This window comes from Mixophyes fleayi, chromosome 1 (assembly GCF_038048845.1).
Source record: "Mixophyes fleayi isolate aMixFle1 chromosome 1, aMixFle1.hap1, whole genome shotgun sequence".
In the NCBI taxonomy this organism is placed as follows: Eukaryota; Metazoa; Chordata; class Amphibia; order Anura; family Limnodynastidae; genus Mixophyes; species Mixophyes fleayi.
This window is the reverse complement of record NC_134402.1, coordinates 183,561,565-183,579,604: the sequence shown is the minus strand read 5'-3', so window position 1 is coordinate 183,579,604 and position 18,040 is coordinate 183,561,565. Positions and strand designations below refer to the sequence as shown.

The following is an 18,040-nucleotide window of genomic DNA, read 5'->3' as shown; positions in this document are numbered from 1 at the left end:
AGCAATGACAATTAGCAATGGAGCTCTCCTATTTTTCTGTTACCTATATAACACTATACATTATGGGACTGCAGATTAAAATAGGCTTGGCTTGGTAGTCGGATTTGTTAAGTTCGGATGTGTTCGGTTCTCGGGAAACCGAGCCTGAACATCTCTACTGGTTACAATTACATTCTAAATAATTAGCAAAGGTAATTAGCATAAACTTGCCAGGAATGTGATTAACCCTAAATAAAATCAGCTGTTCATGTAGGATTTCCTTGCAGTTTTCTGGGTTGTATCATACTATTTAACTTTGTTTGTAGATACACCAATATTTATACTCCTGCTTGCACTACTTAACAGTTTCTTTCTACTGAACATATAGACAATGGCTTTTTACATCACTTCCAACAAAGCACAAAACAGAGATGCAGCACAAACTCTTCAGTTGTGGCACTATGTGTCTCAATTTATGCAAGTACGTCTAGATTTTCGACAAAGCGCATAATTTGCCTAGCAAGATGGTGACATGACAGGACAGAATTAACCATGTGGCTCCATATCAGGAAAGAGTTAAATATGTGAATCAGTGACCCAACTTCCATTGGTGCGGAAGGTGCGGTGCTCCGGGGATCATGGAGATAATGGGGCCTGCTACATGGTAGATGAAGAGGGTCGGGACCCTGCTTTCCTCCTCCCTGTCTCCTTGCACTGGGGCGCACAGCTTGCTAGCTCCGTCTCTGGTGTGGATTCACCCTTTTCAGCCACACTATATCAATATTCACAGGACCTCCCATCCTGGCCAAAGTTCTGGTGTTTTTCTTTGTGGATACCGATGTTACTTGCCATACCTCTTTCGGAGCAGACTGCACAAGAAAATCAAATCAGGATCGTCGCACCTAAATTGGGACAGCTAGGAGGTATGCTTTGCTCCTGATCAGGGCCTGATCAACCACTAGGCTGACCAGGCTGCAGCCTGGGGCGCTGGGTCCCGGGGGGCACGGCGCTGTGGGTATTTTTTTTTTTTTATTATTATTATTTATTTATTTTATTTTTTATTTTATTTTTTCGGGGTGGGGGAGGGGGGGTCGCCGCGGGGGGTGGAGGGCTCGACGATCAAAAGCATTGGTGGTCAGTGGTTAGCAACACACAGCCAATCGCCAGGCTGCCTGTTGCTGTGCAGCAGACAGGAAGCAGGACGTCTTCACTTCCTATCTGCTGATCTGAGGAGAGGAGCGACGCTGGCACAACTACAGGTAAGTGAAGGGGGGAACTGCCCTGCATATCTATAGGGAGGGGGGGGAACTGCCCTGCATATCTATAGGGAGGGGGGGGAACTGCCCTGCATATATATAATATATATATATAGGGAGGGGGGGGGGAACTGCTCTGCATATCTATAGGGAGGGGGGGGAACTGCCCTGCATATCTATAGGGAGGGGGGGACTGCCCTGCATATCTATAGGGAGGGGGGAACTGCCCTGCATATCTATAGGGAGGGGGGGAACTGCCCTGCATATCTATAGGGAGGGGGGGAACTGCCCTGCATATCTATAGGGAGGGGGGAAACTGCCCTGCATATCTATAAGGAGGGGGGGAACTGCCCTGCATATCTATAGGGAAGGGGAGAACTGCCCTGCATATCTATAGGGAGGGGGAACTGCCCTGCATATCTATAGGAAGGGGGGGGGGGAACTACCCTGCATATCTATAGGGAGGGGGGGGGGGAACTACACTGCATATCTATAGAGAGGGGGGGGGAACTACCCTGCATATCTATAGGGAGGGGGGGGGACGACTACCCTGCATATCTATAGGAAGGGAGAGGGGGGACTGTCATGCATATGTATAGGGAGGGAGAGGGGGACTGTCATACATATCTATAGGGTGGGAGGGGGGGGGCTGCCATGAAAATCTATAGGGAGGGAGAGAGGTTGATATGTATGAAGGAGGGCAGAGGAGGGGGGCTGATATATGTGACTGGGGGAGTTTTGATGTGACGGGGGGGGGGATAGCTAGCTAGCAGAGTGGAGGTATGGAAAATAGCTGCAAGGGGGATGGATGCAGGGTGGGAGGTAAAGAAAATGGCTGCAGCAGGGGTTAAGGAAAATGGCTGTGGGGGGGGGGTTGTGGTTAAGGAAAATGGCTGCAGGGGGTATTTAAAAAATAGAGCAGCTTTGGGGGGCAAAATCTCATGATTGTGTGGTGGTCACATGGGTGGTCTCAGCAATCACTAGAATACTAAATATTAGTGAGATGGGGCTGGTAGAGGTTTGTATTTGATTGACAACAAATATTCAGATATTGCTTATATATGCCTGTCCAAGGGGTACTTTTAGCTGGCCATAATGGAGTGTTTTGTTTTAACTAAAGGGCCTAATCATTCAGGGTTTGCATTATAATACATTTTTGCATTTTCAAAACAGGACGCCAACTTTCCAGAAGCCAGCCAGAGGATAACAAAGTTGCAAGAGAGAAGAGCAAGAACAGGTAAGAGACAATGGCACAATCTGTCTAAATTTGAATGCTGGAGAATACACCTGAACATTCATATTCAGGAGTGTTCCTATACACCTATATATTCGGAGGAGGGGGGGGGGGCGCTGCGGCCGTATTAGCCTAGGGCGGCCAGAACCCTTAATCAGGCCCTGCTCCTGATTGATTCCTGTCTTCTGACCTGACAGATATGTAGACTACTGATCTATTGACCCTATTACCAGACTAGTTTATTTGTGACTGCTGAAGCTCTCTGTGTCTGTGTATTGACCTGGTGCAAGTTCTAGACTTATTCTCTGCTTTCTAACCAGCCACTATGGGACCATTCCTGCTAACTAGCCCAGCTATATGGTTCTCATCTAACAGTCTGGTTATTTACAAACTCATCCACTTAATATCAATTTGCTCAGTGCTGATTACTGATCTGCTTTGCTGATAACTTTAAAAACATTTAGTTTAACCAGCTGCCAGCACTTCCACTGCTTTGAACTTGCTTTTCTTAACTGTTCTGACATAAACCCGTGAGTTACTGATTTCTGGAGTCATCATTCATCAGGGAATATTTTTGGTCAGTGTACTACTGCTCACATAGAGACAGAAAATGTATAATCTGCATTTATTCTGCTTGTAGCTTCAACTCTCACAGCATTCTTTCATGCATGATTCATTTTGTTAACTTTTGCACCGACTTATTTAATATGCAACCTATTTAATATGCATCTACCCAAAGGGATTTTACTCTCATTAAACAGCATAGCATGGTTTTTGGAAAAACAATAGGTAGAGGTGGCAATGCAGGTCTCATTACAGTTATTAGAGTCGCTGTGATGTATGTGTAACATGGCATGTACATTTAAAAATTCAAGAATATATTTGCTGTGTACAGGTAAAATAATAAATATAGTTGTTACCTGCCACAAAAATATCTAAAACAAAACACTAAATGTATTATGATGTCACTTCATCACATATTTAATCCACCATGTGTAGGCTTCCATCTTCTTCCAAATGTCAACCCAGAACAGCCCAGTGTAGATGGTTCTTTCATGAACTGTATATGGCTCAGATATTTCAATGAACATTTCTTGATAGGATTTAGTGGCAGAACAATTTCAGCTTAAATAGCAAAAACGAATTACTAACCAACAAATACATGTTTAAATTAAAGCTAAAAAGGCCATAGCAAAATAGATTTTGAAAATTATTCTACTGAACCCTTCCTGATTTCTTTGCTTTTAGGGTGATCCTTTGTAAAAAGGTTGATGTTTTTCGTTTCCAAAGAATTTGCTGTTTGTTCTTGAAGGAGTTTCAAAGAATCCTGCAATTAGAAACATTACATCTTACTACATATACAATAAAATGTAGAGTATCCAATACATTCTCTTTATGTTTTCAAATATGGATGCCACATGTTTTTGTTTAATACTTAATATACTGATCAGCCACAACATTAAAACCACTGACATGCGAAGTGAATAACATTGATTATCCCGTTACAATGGCAACTGTCAAGGAGTGGGATATGTTAGGCAGCAAGTGAACAGTCAGTTCTTGAAAAATGGGCAAAGTAAGGATTTGAGCGACTTTGATAAAGGCCAAATTGTGATCGCTAGACGACTGGGTCAGAGCATCTCCCAAACAGCAGTCTTGTGGGGTGTTCCTGGTATGTGGTGCTTAGTACCTACCAAAAGTGGTCCAAAAAAGTACAACCAGTGAACTGGTGGCAGGGTTATGGGCACCCAAGGCTCATTGATGCACGTGGGGAGTGAAGGATAGCCCATCTGGTCCAATCCCACAGAAGAGCTACTGTAGCACAAACTGCTGAAAAAGTTAATGCTGGCTGTGATAGAAAGGTGTCACAACATACAGTGCATCAGCCATGCTGACCCCTGCCCACTGCCTACAATGGGCACGTCAGTACCATAGCAAAGGAAAAATGTGGCCTGATCTGATGAATCATGCTTTATTTTACATCATGTGGATGGCCGGGAGTGTGTGTGTCTGGGTAAGAGATGGCACCAAGATGCACTATGGGAAGAAGGCAAGCCGGCGGAGGCAGTGTCATGCTTTGGGCAATGTTCTGCTGTGAAATATTGGGTCCTGGCATTCATGTGGATGTTACCCTGACACATATCACCTACCTAAAATTGTACTCTCTGATGGCATTGACCTCTTTTAACAGAATAATGTACCCTGCCACACTGCAAAAATTGTTCAGGAATTGTTTGAGGAATATGACAATGAGTTCAAGGTGTTGTCTCCAAACACCCCAGTTCTCAATATAATTAAGCATCTGAGGGATGCACTAGAAAAACAAGTCCAAGGAATCAGCCCGCGACTTACAGGATCGGCTGCTAACGTCTTGGTGCCAGATACCACAGGACACCTTCAGACGTCTTGTGGAGTCCATGCCTCGACTTTTCAAAGCTGTTTTGGTGGCATGAGGGGGACCTACACAATATTAGGCAGGTGATTTTAATGTTATGGCTGATCCATGTATATAGTGCAAACCTCCCAACATGACAGTCCCCGGTAATGGGACAGGGGGTGGCCATGTTAGGCTGCCCATTAGATATCTCCTTTCTTCCCAACATTCCCACCCTGTGAGACAAACATGTCGCCAGGCTGGACAGCGGGACCGAGCCCTAAAATGGGATGTATGTATAGTGTGCGAGTAGGAAAGGGATAAAAAAAAAGGTGTTAACCTATTTTACTGTTATACTCATAATTTAATTTGGTTAAGGATAGGTTTGAGCTATACAGATCATTTCAGAGAAACATTTAAAGTTTAGATTACAATTAAAAACTATAATGTGAAAGGAAATGGTTAGAGAAGGTCATTTACAGAATTGTAAAAATGCACCTAATTTTATGTCACACACATAGCATGAATTTTGTGAACCGTTCCCAGGTTAGCTGGTGGAAGTTAAGTCTCATCCTATATTTTCAATGAGGTGCTTTTTGTCCTTTCCCAGCTCTTTTTAATGGGAAAGCGTATTACTAGGTGCATTTTAAAAAACATTAAAACGCACAAAAGGAATGGATTGTATTGGCTACGGGCTCCTGCACATCTTCAGGCCCCTTAGCCACCACACTCCCTGCAATAGAGGTAGTTTGCCACTACCTGCAACCTGCCACTACCACTGATATGCCAGCATAAGTAAAATGGAGCCAATACAGGACTTCACTGGACCTCCTGCTCATATGCACTCTCAGAAAAGCAGATGGAATTCCCTCAAAATTTTGCATATAGTGTTCCTACCCTGACAGTCAGAAATGTAATAAAGTTGGTCCCAATGTCAACACTTTGCCATAATTCATTTAATACATAATTAAAGTTAAACTGAGCATTATTTAGGGGAAAAAAAAATTAAACTCGGCGCTTAAACCTTGCTGCCCTTGGTTGCATAGTGGTAATGTTGACTATGAATGTGATGCATCCCAGAGTTTTACTAAGTGTTACATAAATCTAGCAGTTGACTTGTTGATGTTTTTAATTTTGTTTATTTTTATATTATTTACTGAGGTATAATGGTGTAACAGAAGCATGGATTAATCAATGGTGGAATAGGTAGTAATCTCAGCCCCAGGATCAAGCCTATCATTTAGCCAGCTTAGCAATGCCAGGATTGAATGGTACAATATTATGGGGTTGAAGATGTACACACATTCTTCACATCATTATGCAGTATAACCCTGTTATCAATAGTAACTTTTGTTTCCACCTGCATCTCGGTCACTGTTTACAATGTATTACTAATTACACACCCTGTTTTATAGCTTTATATTTCCTTTGTGCATTTCTACTAATAAGTAAAAAACAAACAGACTTACCAAGCGCATGAAATGATGCTGCCTTATACTTACCGAGTCAGTTTACTTCACTTTAAAGCAGGCCTGTCCAACCTGCGGCCCCTCAGATGTTGTGAAACTACAAGTCCCAGCATGCCCTTCCAGCTATCAATAGGTTGTCTACTGGCAAAGCATGCTGGGGCTTGTAGTTTCACAACACCTGGAGGGCCGCAGGTTGGACAGGCCTGCTTTAAAACTTTCAGCAAAAAAAATTAGATTAAATAAAATAATTAGATATGTATACTGGCGCCAGTATATGTATCTAATTCTTTTCTTGAAAGCATTTCTACTAATGTAATAAAAAAAACTTGGAAATGTAGTGCCCTTTATACACATGTATAAAAGGCAGTCCTGATGTCCTCTCACTTTCATATTTTAAGACATAAATGAGGAGACACAGATTGATTTTTTAAGTGCAATTTCTAAAACCGGACTGTGGGTGTGGACATATATATGCACAATGTAGACAAACAGGTGCATTTGATCAAATAGAAAAGTTCTGCAATGTATTTGCAATTTGCAAAATGACAGCTAGTATGTGTCATTGAACATTGTAAGCTGTATAAACTTTAACCTTAATTGCTTGTACTCTGCTTATCCATAACATTGCCTTCCTGTCATCCGCATCCTTGGAATGTCTTATAATTCCATTATAGGCTTGTCTTAGATGTTTCACTTCAATTATAACAGCTGTAATCTGTTGAGAGGTAAGCAGATTTTAGAAACCTTAAAATAGGTATGTCAAATATTTAAAATGCTTAAACAATTATCATAATTACAAATGTTTCAGAGCAAATAGTACATTCATCTTAATATCTGAATAGCAGGTGTGATTACATCTACTCACACAGAACTCTAGATAATATCATCATCATTTACTTATATAGTGCCAGCAAATTTCGTAGCACTTTACATTTGGGGACAAACACAATAAATAAACCATACTAGATAAAACAGACAAAGAGATAAAATAAGCTTGCAGGTTTACAATCTATGGGTCAATGGGAGCCTGATACATGAGCTTAAATTTACATATGGCATATTGGCCCAGCCAGATTGCAAAGGTAATAAGTGATTTGTATGCTATGTGAACCAGTCAAACAGCAATGTTAGGCAGTGGGTTGTTGATTTGTGTGAATTGTGTAAAAGGTGGTAATAGGGTAACCTAGAAAGGGTAAGAGGGTGGTTCGTGAATATTATAAGCTTGCCTGAAGAGGTGGGTTTTCAGAGAAGGTCTGAAGACTAGAAGAAAGTCTTATTGTGCGAGGGAGAGAATTCCATAGAGTGGGTGCAGCTTGAAAAAAGTCCTATAACTGAGAATGGGAGGATGTAATGAGAATGGATGAGAGACGCAGATCTTGAGCATAATGGAGTTGTCGAGTTGGGAAATATATGTAGGTGCAGTTTTGTTTATATGTCTAAGAAGAAGAAAAGAAGAAAAATGTGCTTGTTTGAGGCACTCTGCGATTTTTTAATAAGTAAAATATCTGAATCTTTATTAGTTATACTAAAATTGAGAATAAATCCCTCCAATTGTAATAGCGAAATATAAAACAAAATATAATTTTAATTTTAATTCACTTTAGGATCACTTTATTTGTTTTATATTTCGCTATTACAATTGGAGGGATTTATTCTCAATTTTAGTATAACTAATAAAGATTCAGATATTTTACTTATTAAAAAATCGCAGAGTGCCTCAAACAAGCACATTTTTCTTCTTTTCTTCTTCTTAGACATTGGAATATTTTGTGTATGAGTGCACCATCCAGAAATAACCTTAAATATAATACAATATAAGTTAATTAACTGGATACAAAATAGCGATTACCTGGTGCAGTGGTACCCCCTTTTTGTCAGCAGTTTTGTTTATAGCCTTATATGTTAGTAGAAGTATTTCATATTGGATTCTGTACAAAACAGGCAATCAATGTAGAGACTGACAGAGTGGTTCAGCAGAGGAAGAACGATTTGCTAGGAAAATCAGTCTGGCTGCTGCATGCAAAATGGATTGTAGGGGTTTGAGTCTGTTTAGGGAAAGACCAGTAAGGAGGGCATTACAATAGTCAATGCGGGAGATGAGTGCATGAACTAAAGTTTTTGCATTGTCTTGTGTCAAATATGTACGTATTCTGGAAATGGTGCTCATGGCTTTGTTCACTTTTTTGTCAACCAATCCTTAATTAAACCTGTCCCCTGTGAACACCCATACCCATTACATGAAGGTGAGATGCCAGATCATGCTGGTTGCACAGACTTGCAATGCTGGATTCTTCCATACCTCCTCAGCAGAGGAGGGGACATGGATAATTTGTTATGCAGGAAGTAAGTGTTGCTGAGATGTGTAGTACTGTCAGTGAGATGTGTAGTACTGTCAGTGAGATGTGTAGTTGTGTCAGTGAGACGTGTAGTTGTGTCAGTGAGACGTGTAGTTGTGTCAGTGAGACATGTAGTTGTGTCAGTGAGACGTGTAGTTGTGTCAGTGAGACGTGTAATTGTGTCAGTGAGACGTGTAGTTGTGTCAGTGAGACGTGTAGTTGTGTCAGCGAGACGTGTAGTTGTGTCAGCGAGACGTGTAGTTGTGTCAGCGAGACGTGTAGTTGTGTCAGCGAGACGTGTAGTTGTGTCAGCGAGACGTGTAGTACTGTCAGCGAGACGTGTAGTACTGTCAGCGAGATGTGTAGTACTGTCAGTGAGATGTGTAGTACTGTCAGTGAGATGTGTAGTACTGTCAGTGAGATGTGTAGTTGTGTCAGTGAGATGTGTAGTTGTGTCAGTGAGATGTGTAGTTGTGTCAGTGAGATGTGTAGTACTGTCAGTGAGATGTGTAGTACTGTCAGTGAGATGTGTAGTTGTGTCAGTGAGATGTGTAGTTGTGTCAGTGAGATGTGTAGTTGTGTCAGTGAGATGTGTAGTTGTGTCAGTGAGATGTGTAGTACTGTCAATGAGATGTGTAGTACTGTCAGTGAGATGTGTAGTTGTGTCAGTGAGATGTGTAGTTGTGTCAGTGAGATGTGTAGTTGTGTCAGTGAGATGTGTGGTACTGTCAGTGAGATGTATAGTACTGTCAGTGAGATGTGTAGTACTGTCAGTGAGATGTGTAGTACTGTCAGTGAGATGTATAGTACTGTCAGTGAGATGTATAGTACTGTCAGTGATATGTGTAGTACTGTCAGTGAGATGTGTAGTTGTGTCAGTGAGATGTGTAGTACTGTCAGTGAGATGTATAGTACTGTCAGTGAGATGTATAGTACTGTCAGTGAGATGTGTAGTACTGTCAGTGAGATGTGTAGTTGTGTCAGTGAGATGTGTAGTTGTGTCAGTGAGATGTGTAGTACTGTCAGTGAGATGTGTAGTTGTGTCAGTGAGACGTGTAGTACTGTCAGTGAGATGTGTAGTTGTGTCAGTGAGATGTGTAGTTGTGTCAGTGAGATGTGTAGTACTGTCAGTGAGATGTATAGTACTGTCAGTGAGATATGTAGTACTGTCAGTGAGATGTGTAGTTGTGCCAGTGAGATGTGAAGAGTGATCCAGCTATTTTTGTCCAATAAACTATATAATTGATTTATGATAACTATCAAGAATACATACATCTGTGCACATTTTTGCATAATATCCAATAGGCAATTTAATAGGAAGATCCCACTAAAACTTTTAAATGTTAGGTAAAACCAGGTCACTTACCTGGGATCCAGAATCAAAAGGATCTGGCAGGTCCCACAATGTTTTACAAGCAGTCGCTGCTGTTCAATTCACTTTTGCACACTCCCACTGGCAGCATGTTGGAGGTAGTAGGTGGTGCTGGTAGTTGTTGGATACCTACCATTTAACACATGGCAGGTATGTTTTAAAGGGTTTACTAAGCTTCCTTTTCTTCTGTCTGGCCTGCTTTAGCCACCATTTAGAGTGATTTATAGTAGCCCACACAGCACTCCTTGGTGAGATTCATAGGGGTTTCTCCTGTTACACACACCTCTCCTCGCGTCTCCTGCACTGTTGGCGCTTCCAAATACCGGCAGTCATGTGACTGCATGCCAGTTGGGAAATTTTAATCCTCTGTGTATTTAAACTTTGCTCTGATACTTGTTCAGTGTCAGAGCAACTAGCTTGTATCCTGACTATTTCCTGCGTTCCTGGCTGCTAACCTGTTGAATTCCCGTGTACCAGTTCTGCCTGTCTGACCACCACTGTTTTCTGGTGTGTTTGTGTACCATTCCTGGCTTGTCCTGACATTGCTTCTGCCTTCTGATTCTGTACTTTGCTGCCAGATTGTTACCAGACCTGGCTTGTCCTAACATCGTCCCTGCCTTCTGACTCTGTACTCTGCTGCTTGATTGTGTACCGGACGCTGGCTGTTTTACCGTTCTCTTTGCTGCTACCTGCCATACCATCTTCCGCAGTGCTACCTCTAGAGGCAGACCCGTGGACAGTGACCTGCGAGCTCTCTGCAGCAATGTCCATGCCGCCTTGCAGCGATTCTTGGTGAATACCGGGGAGCTCGTTAGACTCCACACCACGGGACTGCCAGCACTAATCTAGAATAGCACAGGGATCCCATCAGTCTGTTACAGCAGGACTTTCACCTATCCTAGGTGGTTTTAATTTAGACCTCATTTGGTTCAATGTAATTAACAATTTTTGGTCCAGACCAAGATTGTTGTGTATGATTATGTTTTATTTCGATTATTATGACCGCAAGAGTGGTCAAGTTTGTAGAAAATAAATTATTCTATTTTTCACAATATCTAGTACTATTTTTGCGCCAGGGAACTTGCAATTCATTTAAATTTATCCATAAGAGGTATAGGGACCTTCCTCTTTCACACTGTTCTCAATAGGCAGCGTTCAGTACTACAGCATATAGGGAAGCGCAGCTACTTCCATCTCTTCCTTTTTGTTCTATTGTAATAGCACTAGTAGAAGCAGTGTGGGTTTGTCCTGTTTTACAGCTTAATTGTTCTTTTTCACTTTTGTATCATATAATTATACAGAGATATGATAAACTAAGGTAGTTTAAATAAGACATGCATAGTTTGTATATGTCCAACAGTAAGATTCACTCCAGTTACTGACTCAAACTTTTAATTTCATGTATTCATATTTTGTTTTATGTACCTGATTAACTCTCTTGTGATAGTTTTCTCTCAGATCGATGTGTTCATTCAGAAGTTGTTCTACTTTTTCTCTGCTTTTGTCACTTGTTACTTTACTATCCTATGATTCAAGGATGTAAAAGAAAAATAATGACCGCTAATGAAACAAGTTGTATGAGGTGATTTTGGCTTTAACACTTACTAAGGAATGTATCACAGTACTTTCAAATCAACCATGTGATACAATTGGGCAAGGTGTGCTTATTTGATCAAAATGCACCTACATGCATTATGTCTGTATGTTCTAAAATTTCTAATACATAAACATTTTTATTTTTAATGGTTTTGATGTTCATATTTAGAGCTGTAGAGGTAAGTTAATTAGTGGCAACATAATTAGGACTTTTCAGTAACCCCATGGTTAGGTATTAAATTACATTATAGGAAGCTATTCTTGTGACTTCTACGTATCTAGAAGTTTTAGGCATTCAAATACTAGTACAATGGTTAAACATAATCCACAAGTCTATATAATGGAGTTACATAGATTTTATTAAAGTAAAAGAGTTAAAGAGGGACCTGCTCATGATTTCTGTGCTGTAGACTCCCTTATGTCTAAAAATTTAAATTCAAGGTTTTTGTTGGGTTGATGATTGTTGGTAACACATAAACATACGTTACATACTGATCAGTAGAAATGTTTATATATGCCAATTAAATTAGCAGTGCATTCCAAGGTAGAACACAGTAGATTTTGAAACACTTTGAGCACTTGACAAAATTTCAGTCTGGCTTTAGGTATTTATTACATCCATTTCAGGGGCAAACGCAGGATTTGTAGAAGGGGGTTTCCACACCACACCACCAGCATGCATGGGGGCATGGCTATAATATTAGACAGTGCTTGGCAGCTCTCCAACTATTCCTATCCCTATAATATACATGGGCAATGCTGCATGCACTACTGTTAGGTACACGCAGCTCTCCCTTTTCAAGCAGAGCCGTGTGAAGCGGAGGCAGGGTCCAGCCACCTCAATTATACAGTGCCCCAGGCTCGGAGGGGGGGGGGGGGGGGTTCCGGGCACTTGGAAACCCCCCTCGGTTTGCCTATGCATTTATACATCTCTATCCAGTAACCTGTTCGCACGGCAAAGTGCAACTTGCACACTTTCTAACATAACAGTTGAATGAACATCCTTTGTGTGGCCCTGTATGTTTTACCTGTAGTTCTTTTACAGTTTTCAGCAGAAATGGCAAAACTTGAGCTTTTTCATGATCTAATTCTACATTGTTCACGAGAAGCCCTTATGTAAGGAGAGAAAGAATACAAGAAACAACACAAATAAATCTGGAATTTATCTTTCACAAAATATGTTTCAGTGTATATACTGCATAAACTTACATTTTAATTTGCTGAGTAAATCTTGCAGATGTTCATAACAAGCAACAATAATCTCTGTATTCATTTCAGATTGTTTACTGGAAAGAAAACAAAAACAGTCTCGTATGCATTTAGTAATTATCATGTTCTCAGGACTACAAAACCTACAGGCAGCTGCAGCTGTCATGTTAAAAAAATGTTAACTGAAAATGACCTAAGTACAACATCACAGTGTTCCAATGAAAACTATATAGTGATCACAACGTTCACAAGCAGAATTCTGGTAAGTATGAAGTGTTGCAGTGTAAACATGTAGCCCATTTACAGCAATATTTCCATAATACTTTCATAGTCAAACTATGGAAAGTGACTATAAAGAGCTGGGGTGGACAATTGATATGACTAAAACACGTTTGTATGGAACACACTTAAAGGAAAACATTGTAAAAAATAAAATGAGATTTATGATTAAATATGATTGTCTTTGACATTTAGAGTGAATCACTATTAATCTATTTCATTTGCAAACATTATGTAGTTTACATGTAATCCTATATCACACACCTTCATCTTAATTTTAAGGAGAGGTCCTCCTTTAGATGATTTTATATGGTGACACTGGCACCTTCAAGATGACACTCACATGAAATTCTGATATAATAGCCATCTGCTTTATTTTGTCAGGATTGCAGACAACCTACACATTAACAAATAATACTACATTGCAATCCCTAGCACTGACCAAACACAGACCACCTGTGTATTAGATTGGACAGATTGTCCAGCTTCAATCTTCCCTCCCACAATAAAGACAAACCTTATAAACCCTAAGCTCCTCACCCCAGCTCAGGGGGTAAATGTATCATACCCCGGTTTTTGCAACTCACGGGAGATCGGCGTGTTCGCAGCTTAAATTTAAAGCGGCGCTGCCTTGTAAAGGGAAACTTCCCTTTACAAGGCAGTGCCGCTTTAAATTGAAGTTGCGAACACGCCGATCTCCCGCGAGTTGCAAAAACCGGGTTACGATACATTTACCCCCAGGTGTCTAACTCATGTCTTTCTCCCCCTGAGACACCACCCACCTCCCCTAGATAAAGGTGGTCAGAAAAGGGTGCTCTATTTGGCCTGTTTGCAAGGCCTCATTACAGCCACAACCTATAGCCTGCTAGCTGTGAGGGAAGATTCTCTGCTAAACATGTGTTAAGTGCCACATTATATTTAACCTGCCTGAAATATAGTGGTGGGACTGAAGCATTTAAATGCCCCATCCAGTGCCCTGATAAAATCTCAGTTTGAGAGCAAAACTTTGAGAGTAACTTTAACTTCACCTTCCATTTCAAACCCTTTGCAAATATGGCCAAAGTTTTGGTTTGATGCTACTGCTCTTCATACAAGAGTGCCCTTCTGACATAAAGTCCTGTTCTGAGTCTGACAAGCAGTGGTCGAAGTGGGCTGGTGTATGCCAGCATGAGCATCAAGAGGAGACACCAGGACATAGATGCAGTGTATTAGAGAGAAAAAAATAGCCTGAGTTCTGAGAGGGAGGCTCTGGAAATCAGTGAGATGAAGAAAGGAGTTTGTTATACAAATATGTGTAGCAGTGAGAATTTGAGGGTGGATCTGAGCCTTGCACTGTCAGTCTGACTGAGTCCAGTGTGCAGGAACAGAGCATGTGTGTAAAAACTGTCAAAAGGGGAGAGATTTCCTTGAGTCTGGTAAAATAGGGATATAAAAAAAGACTCTGCCTCTCACTCTTTCAGAATAAGCATTGTTAAAGTGACAAACGAAAGATTAAAAGAGTGTCACCTCTAGGGCCGCTGTGTGATATGTGTGTAATGTGATGTGTAAAATGACTGTGATCCATGCAACTAAGTGATGTGAAGGATGAAAATATGTAATAAAAGCTGTTTTATTTAGTCAGATAGATGGTCTGGCGACTGTTCATTTTGTCAGCTATGTGATGTTAAATACTCTCGTGTCAAAAAAGACAAAAGTATTATATGAGTGATACCTTTATTGGCTAACCAAAAAAAATGGATTATATTTGCTAGCTTTCAGAGCACAGAAGCCCCTTCATCAGGCAAGTTTACAAATGAATGACTGAGGAAAAGGCACGACATTTAAGAGCTGTTACATCAAGGTACGGGGGGGGGGGGGGGGTTTGGATACATCATTAAGATAAGCTAAAGTAATAAAACAAAGGTTTTCGTTACAGATGGAAGAGTAAAAGTCTTAAGAGTTCAGAGATCTGGAGTCATTTTGCTGTGGGGTATGAAATGTGTCCATGTAGTGGCTCATAAATCCAGGTGTTAGATTGAGCCCTTGAGTTAATGACTGGAATGTTCTTATCAGTTTGAATTCCCATATTTTTCTCTCCCTGTCATTTTTACAAACCCTTGGTGAGACGACCAGCCAGGTATATTCAGGATACCAAAGATATTCTCTGCAAAATTTCAGCCCTGGGTCGACTCAATACTGGCAACTATGGATGTGGAGTGTCTGTACTCTAACATACCCCACAAGGATGGCATAGCCGCATGCCAACAGTGCCTTCAAAAAAACAGTCTAGCCACGGAACCGACCCTGCAGCTGATCAGGTTTGTACTCAATCATAATTACTTTTTGTCACTCACCGGACCGCTGGTTCCTCTGGTTCAAGATCTAGGTCTCTCTCTGCTCTGCCGGCGCCTGTCTTGTGCCACGGCCGTCTGCCATCTTGACCAGGGGTCTGCGCATGTGCAGACTTATAGGACTGATAAAACATTGTTCCTCTCCTCATTGGATGATTAATTACTTCTCACTATATAAGACACCTGCTGCCCTACTACCTTTGCATGTTCTTGGTCCTCATTCTTCTGAGGTAACCAAGGAGTTCATTGCTCCTGTTCGTGGTCCCTACATGCCGTGGAAGCTCTCCTGCACTTCAGTGGTAATACCTGTCAGCCGCAGACCATTCCATGCTACCTCGTATCTACCAGCAATCTGGACAAGTCTCTACTCCACTCCAGTGGTAATACCCGTCAGCCGCAGACCGTTCCATGCTACCCTGTATCTTACCTACAATCTGGACAAGTCTCTACTCCACACCAGTGGCAATACCTGTCAGCCGCAGACCGTTCCACGCTACCATGTATCTTACCTGCAATCTGGACAAGTCTCTACTTCATGCCAGTGGTAATACCTGTCAGCCACAGATCATTCCACGCTACATTGTATCTTACCTGCAATCTGGACAAGTCTCTACTCCACGTTAGTGGTAATGCCTGTCAGCCACAGATCGTTCCACGCCACCTTGTATCTTACCTGTAATCTGGACTAAGTTTCTACTCCGCATCAGTGGTAATAACTGCCAGCCGCAAACTACTCCGTTACTTTGTATTACATTGGCAGCTTGAATAAGTTTTCCTCCACGTTAGTGACGTATCTATCAGCTACAGTTCATCCACATACTAGTTACTCCTGAACTACCCATTCTCCGCTACTACTACTGGTCATTACACTCGCTGTGTCAGTACAGCTCCTACTACCCAGACACTTTCTACTCTCCTAGCGTTCCTCCTTCTACCCAGCTCAAGGAGGTCCCTGCTCCCATCGTGTATAGCTGTATCCGTCAGTTTACCATACTCTCCAGAGGGCCGCGACCTGCACAGTGGAAGCTGCTAAAACCCATACTACCTTGCGGAAGTTCTTGGAGAAGACCAGCTGCTGTGTTAGACTCCGCGCCTCTGTTGAGTAAAACCTCTATTCTGGTAAATTCTGGGTCGAGACTCCTAGTGACCGTGACAGTAAGAACAGGCCATGACGGACCCAGGTTCAGAACCTACAGCTAAGGATCTACTGCAACACCTGGTGTCTCAGGTGGAACAACAAGATGTCCTTCAGCGACAACTACTCCAATGTTTCCAGTCCCTAGTCTCTCGGGTAGACTCCTTGCAAACCGCAACTCCTGTTTTGAATCCTCCGTTGACTTCTCATCCCCCGAGCCACCCCAGGTGTCTACAGCCTCTGCTTTATACATGCCTACTCCTTCCAAATTTGATGGAGATCCAAAAACTTGTAGGGGCTTTCTCAATCAGTGCTCCATTCACTTTGAACTCCAACCTCAAAAATTTCCCTACTCATCGCTCTAAAGTGGCCTACATGATTTCTTTATTTTCTGGACAGGCCCTGGCATGGGCCTTTCCTCTTTGGGAAAGAGATGACCCTCTTCTAAAGGATAGTGCCGCTTTCATTGCCACATTTCGAAGAATCTTTGATGAGTCTGGCCGTGTCATTTCTGCCGCATTTAGTATTCTCCGGTTGCGCCGGGGGTCCCGTTCTGTATGTAATTCAATTCTGCACATTTGCTTCTGAACTCCAAAGGAATAATGAGGCATTAATAGCTGCCTTCTGGCTGGGCCATTTCGATAAGATTAAATATGTGGTGGCCTCACAAGAGATACCCTCTTCCTTGGATGCTTTAATATCTTTGTGCAACCGAGTGGACATGAGATTTCGAAAGAGAAACTCTGAGAAGGATTCCCCGTCTAAGACACCTGTCCGCTTGGCATCCCGATTCCTTCACCCCTCTCTACCGGTAGAACCCATGGAGGTGGGACGTTCCAGATTAACCCCGGAAGAGAGGGAAGGACGGTTGAAGAATAAACTTTGTATTTATTGTGCTGATCCAAATCATATTTTGAACTCATGCCCCAAAAAATCGGGAAAAGCAAGGCCCTAACCTGTTCTGGAGAGGTAAGGTTGGGGTCCCTGAAATCCTCTCCATTTCATATGGATTCTAAAACTTGCTCTTTTTCTGTCACAGTCTATACTTCTACCAATTCTTTTACATCTCAAGCACTCCTGGATTCTGGAGCGGCAGGGAATTTCATCTTGAACTCTTTAGTACTTCAGTGGTCCATACCAGTGATTCCTTTAGAAAAAGCCATTGTCATCACGGCCATCGATGGGTCACAAATTGCCAATAGAATTATCACCAAACATACCATCCCTCTATCTCTTCAAGTTGGGGTATTACATCAAGAGCAAATTTCCCTGCTGGCCCTCCCGGCTACCACTAGCCCTCTCGTCCTTGGCCTTCCATGGCTTAAGCTTCATTCCCCGCAAATTTATTGGAGCTCTTCGCAATGTATCCTGGGATCTTGTTTGTCATCATAGATGCCTTACTCAAGTTCTTCCAGTGAAATTGTCTAATTCCTCCGTGGATCCTCTTTTGCCTGGCCTTCCTCCTCAGTAT

The 18,040-nt window shown here is 41.8% G+C and overlaps 1 protein-coding gene across 1 annotated transcript in view; it reads right to left on the bottom strand.

Annotated features, from left to right (window-relative positions):
* Positions 1 to 2,991: 2,991 nt before the first annotated feature.
* LOC142141449 (uncharacterized) overlaps positions 2,992 to 18,040 on the bottom strand; it is a 63,451-nt gene continuing 48,402 nt past the window's right edge. The window contains exons 13-17 of the mRNA XM_075199991.1: positions 12,826 to 12,902; positions 12,645 to 12,727; positions 11,446 to 11,544; positions 6,905 to 7,027; positions 2,992 to 3,796 (exon numbers count right to left, since the gene is read on the bottom strand). Of these exons, the coding sequence (XP_075056092.1) occupies positions 3,680 to 3,796; positions 6,905 to 7,027; positions 11,446 to 11,544; positions 12,645 to 12,727; positions 12,826 to 12,902 (499 nt within the window). The 3' untranslated portion in view covers positions 2,992 to 3,679. The remainder of the gene's footprint in view (positions 3,797 to 6,904; positions 7,028 to 11,445; positions 11,545 to 12,644; positions 12,728 to 12,825; positions 12,903 to 18,040) is intronic.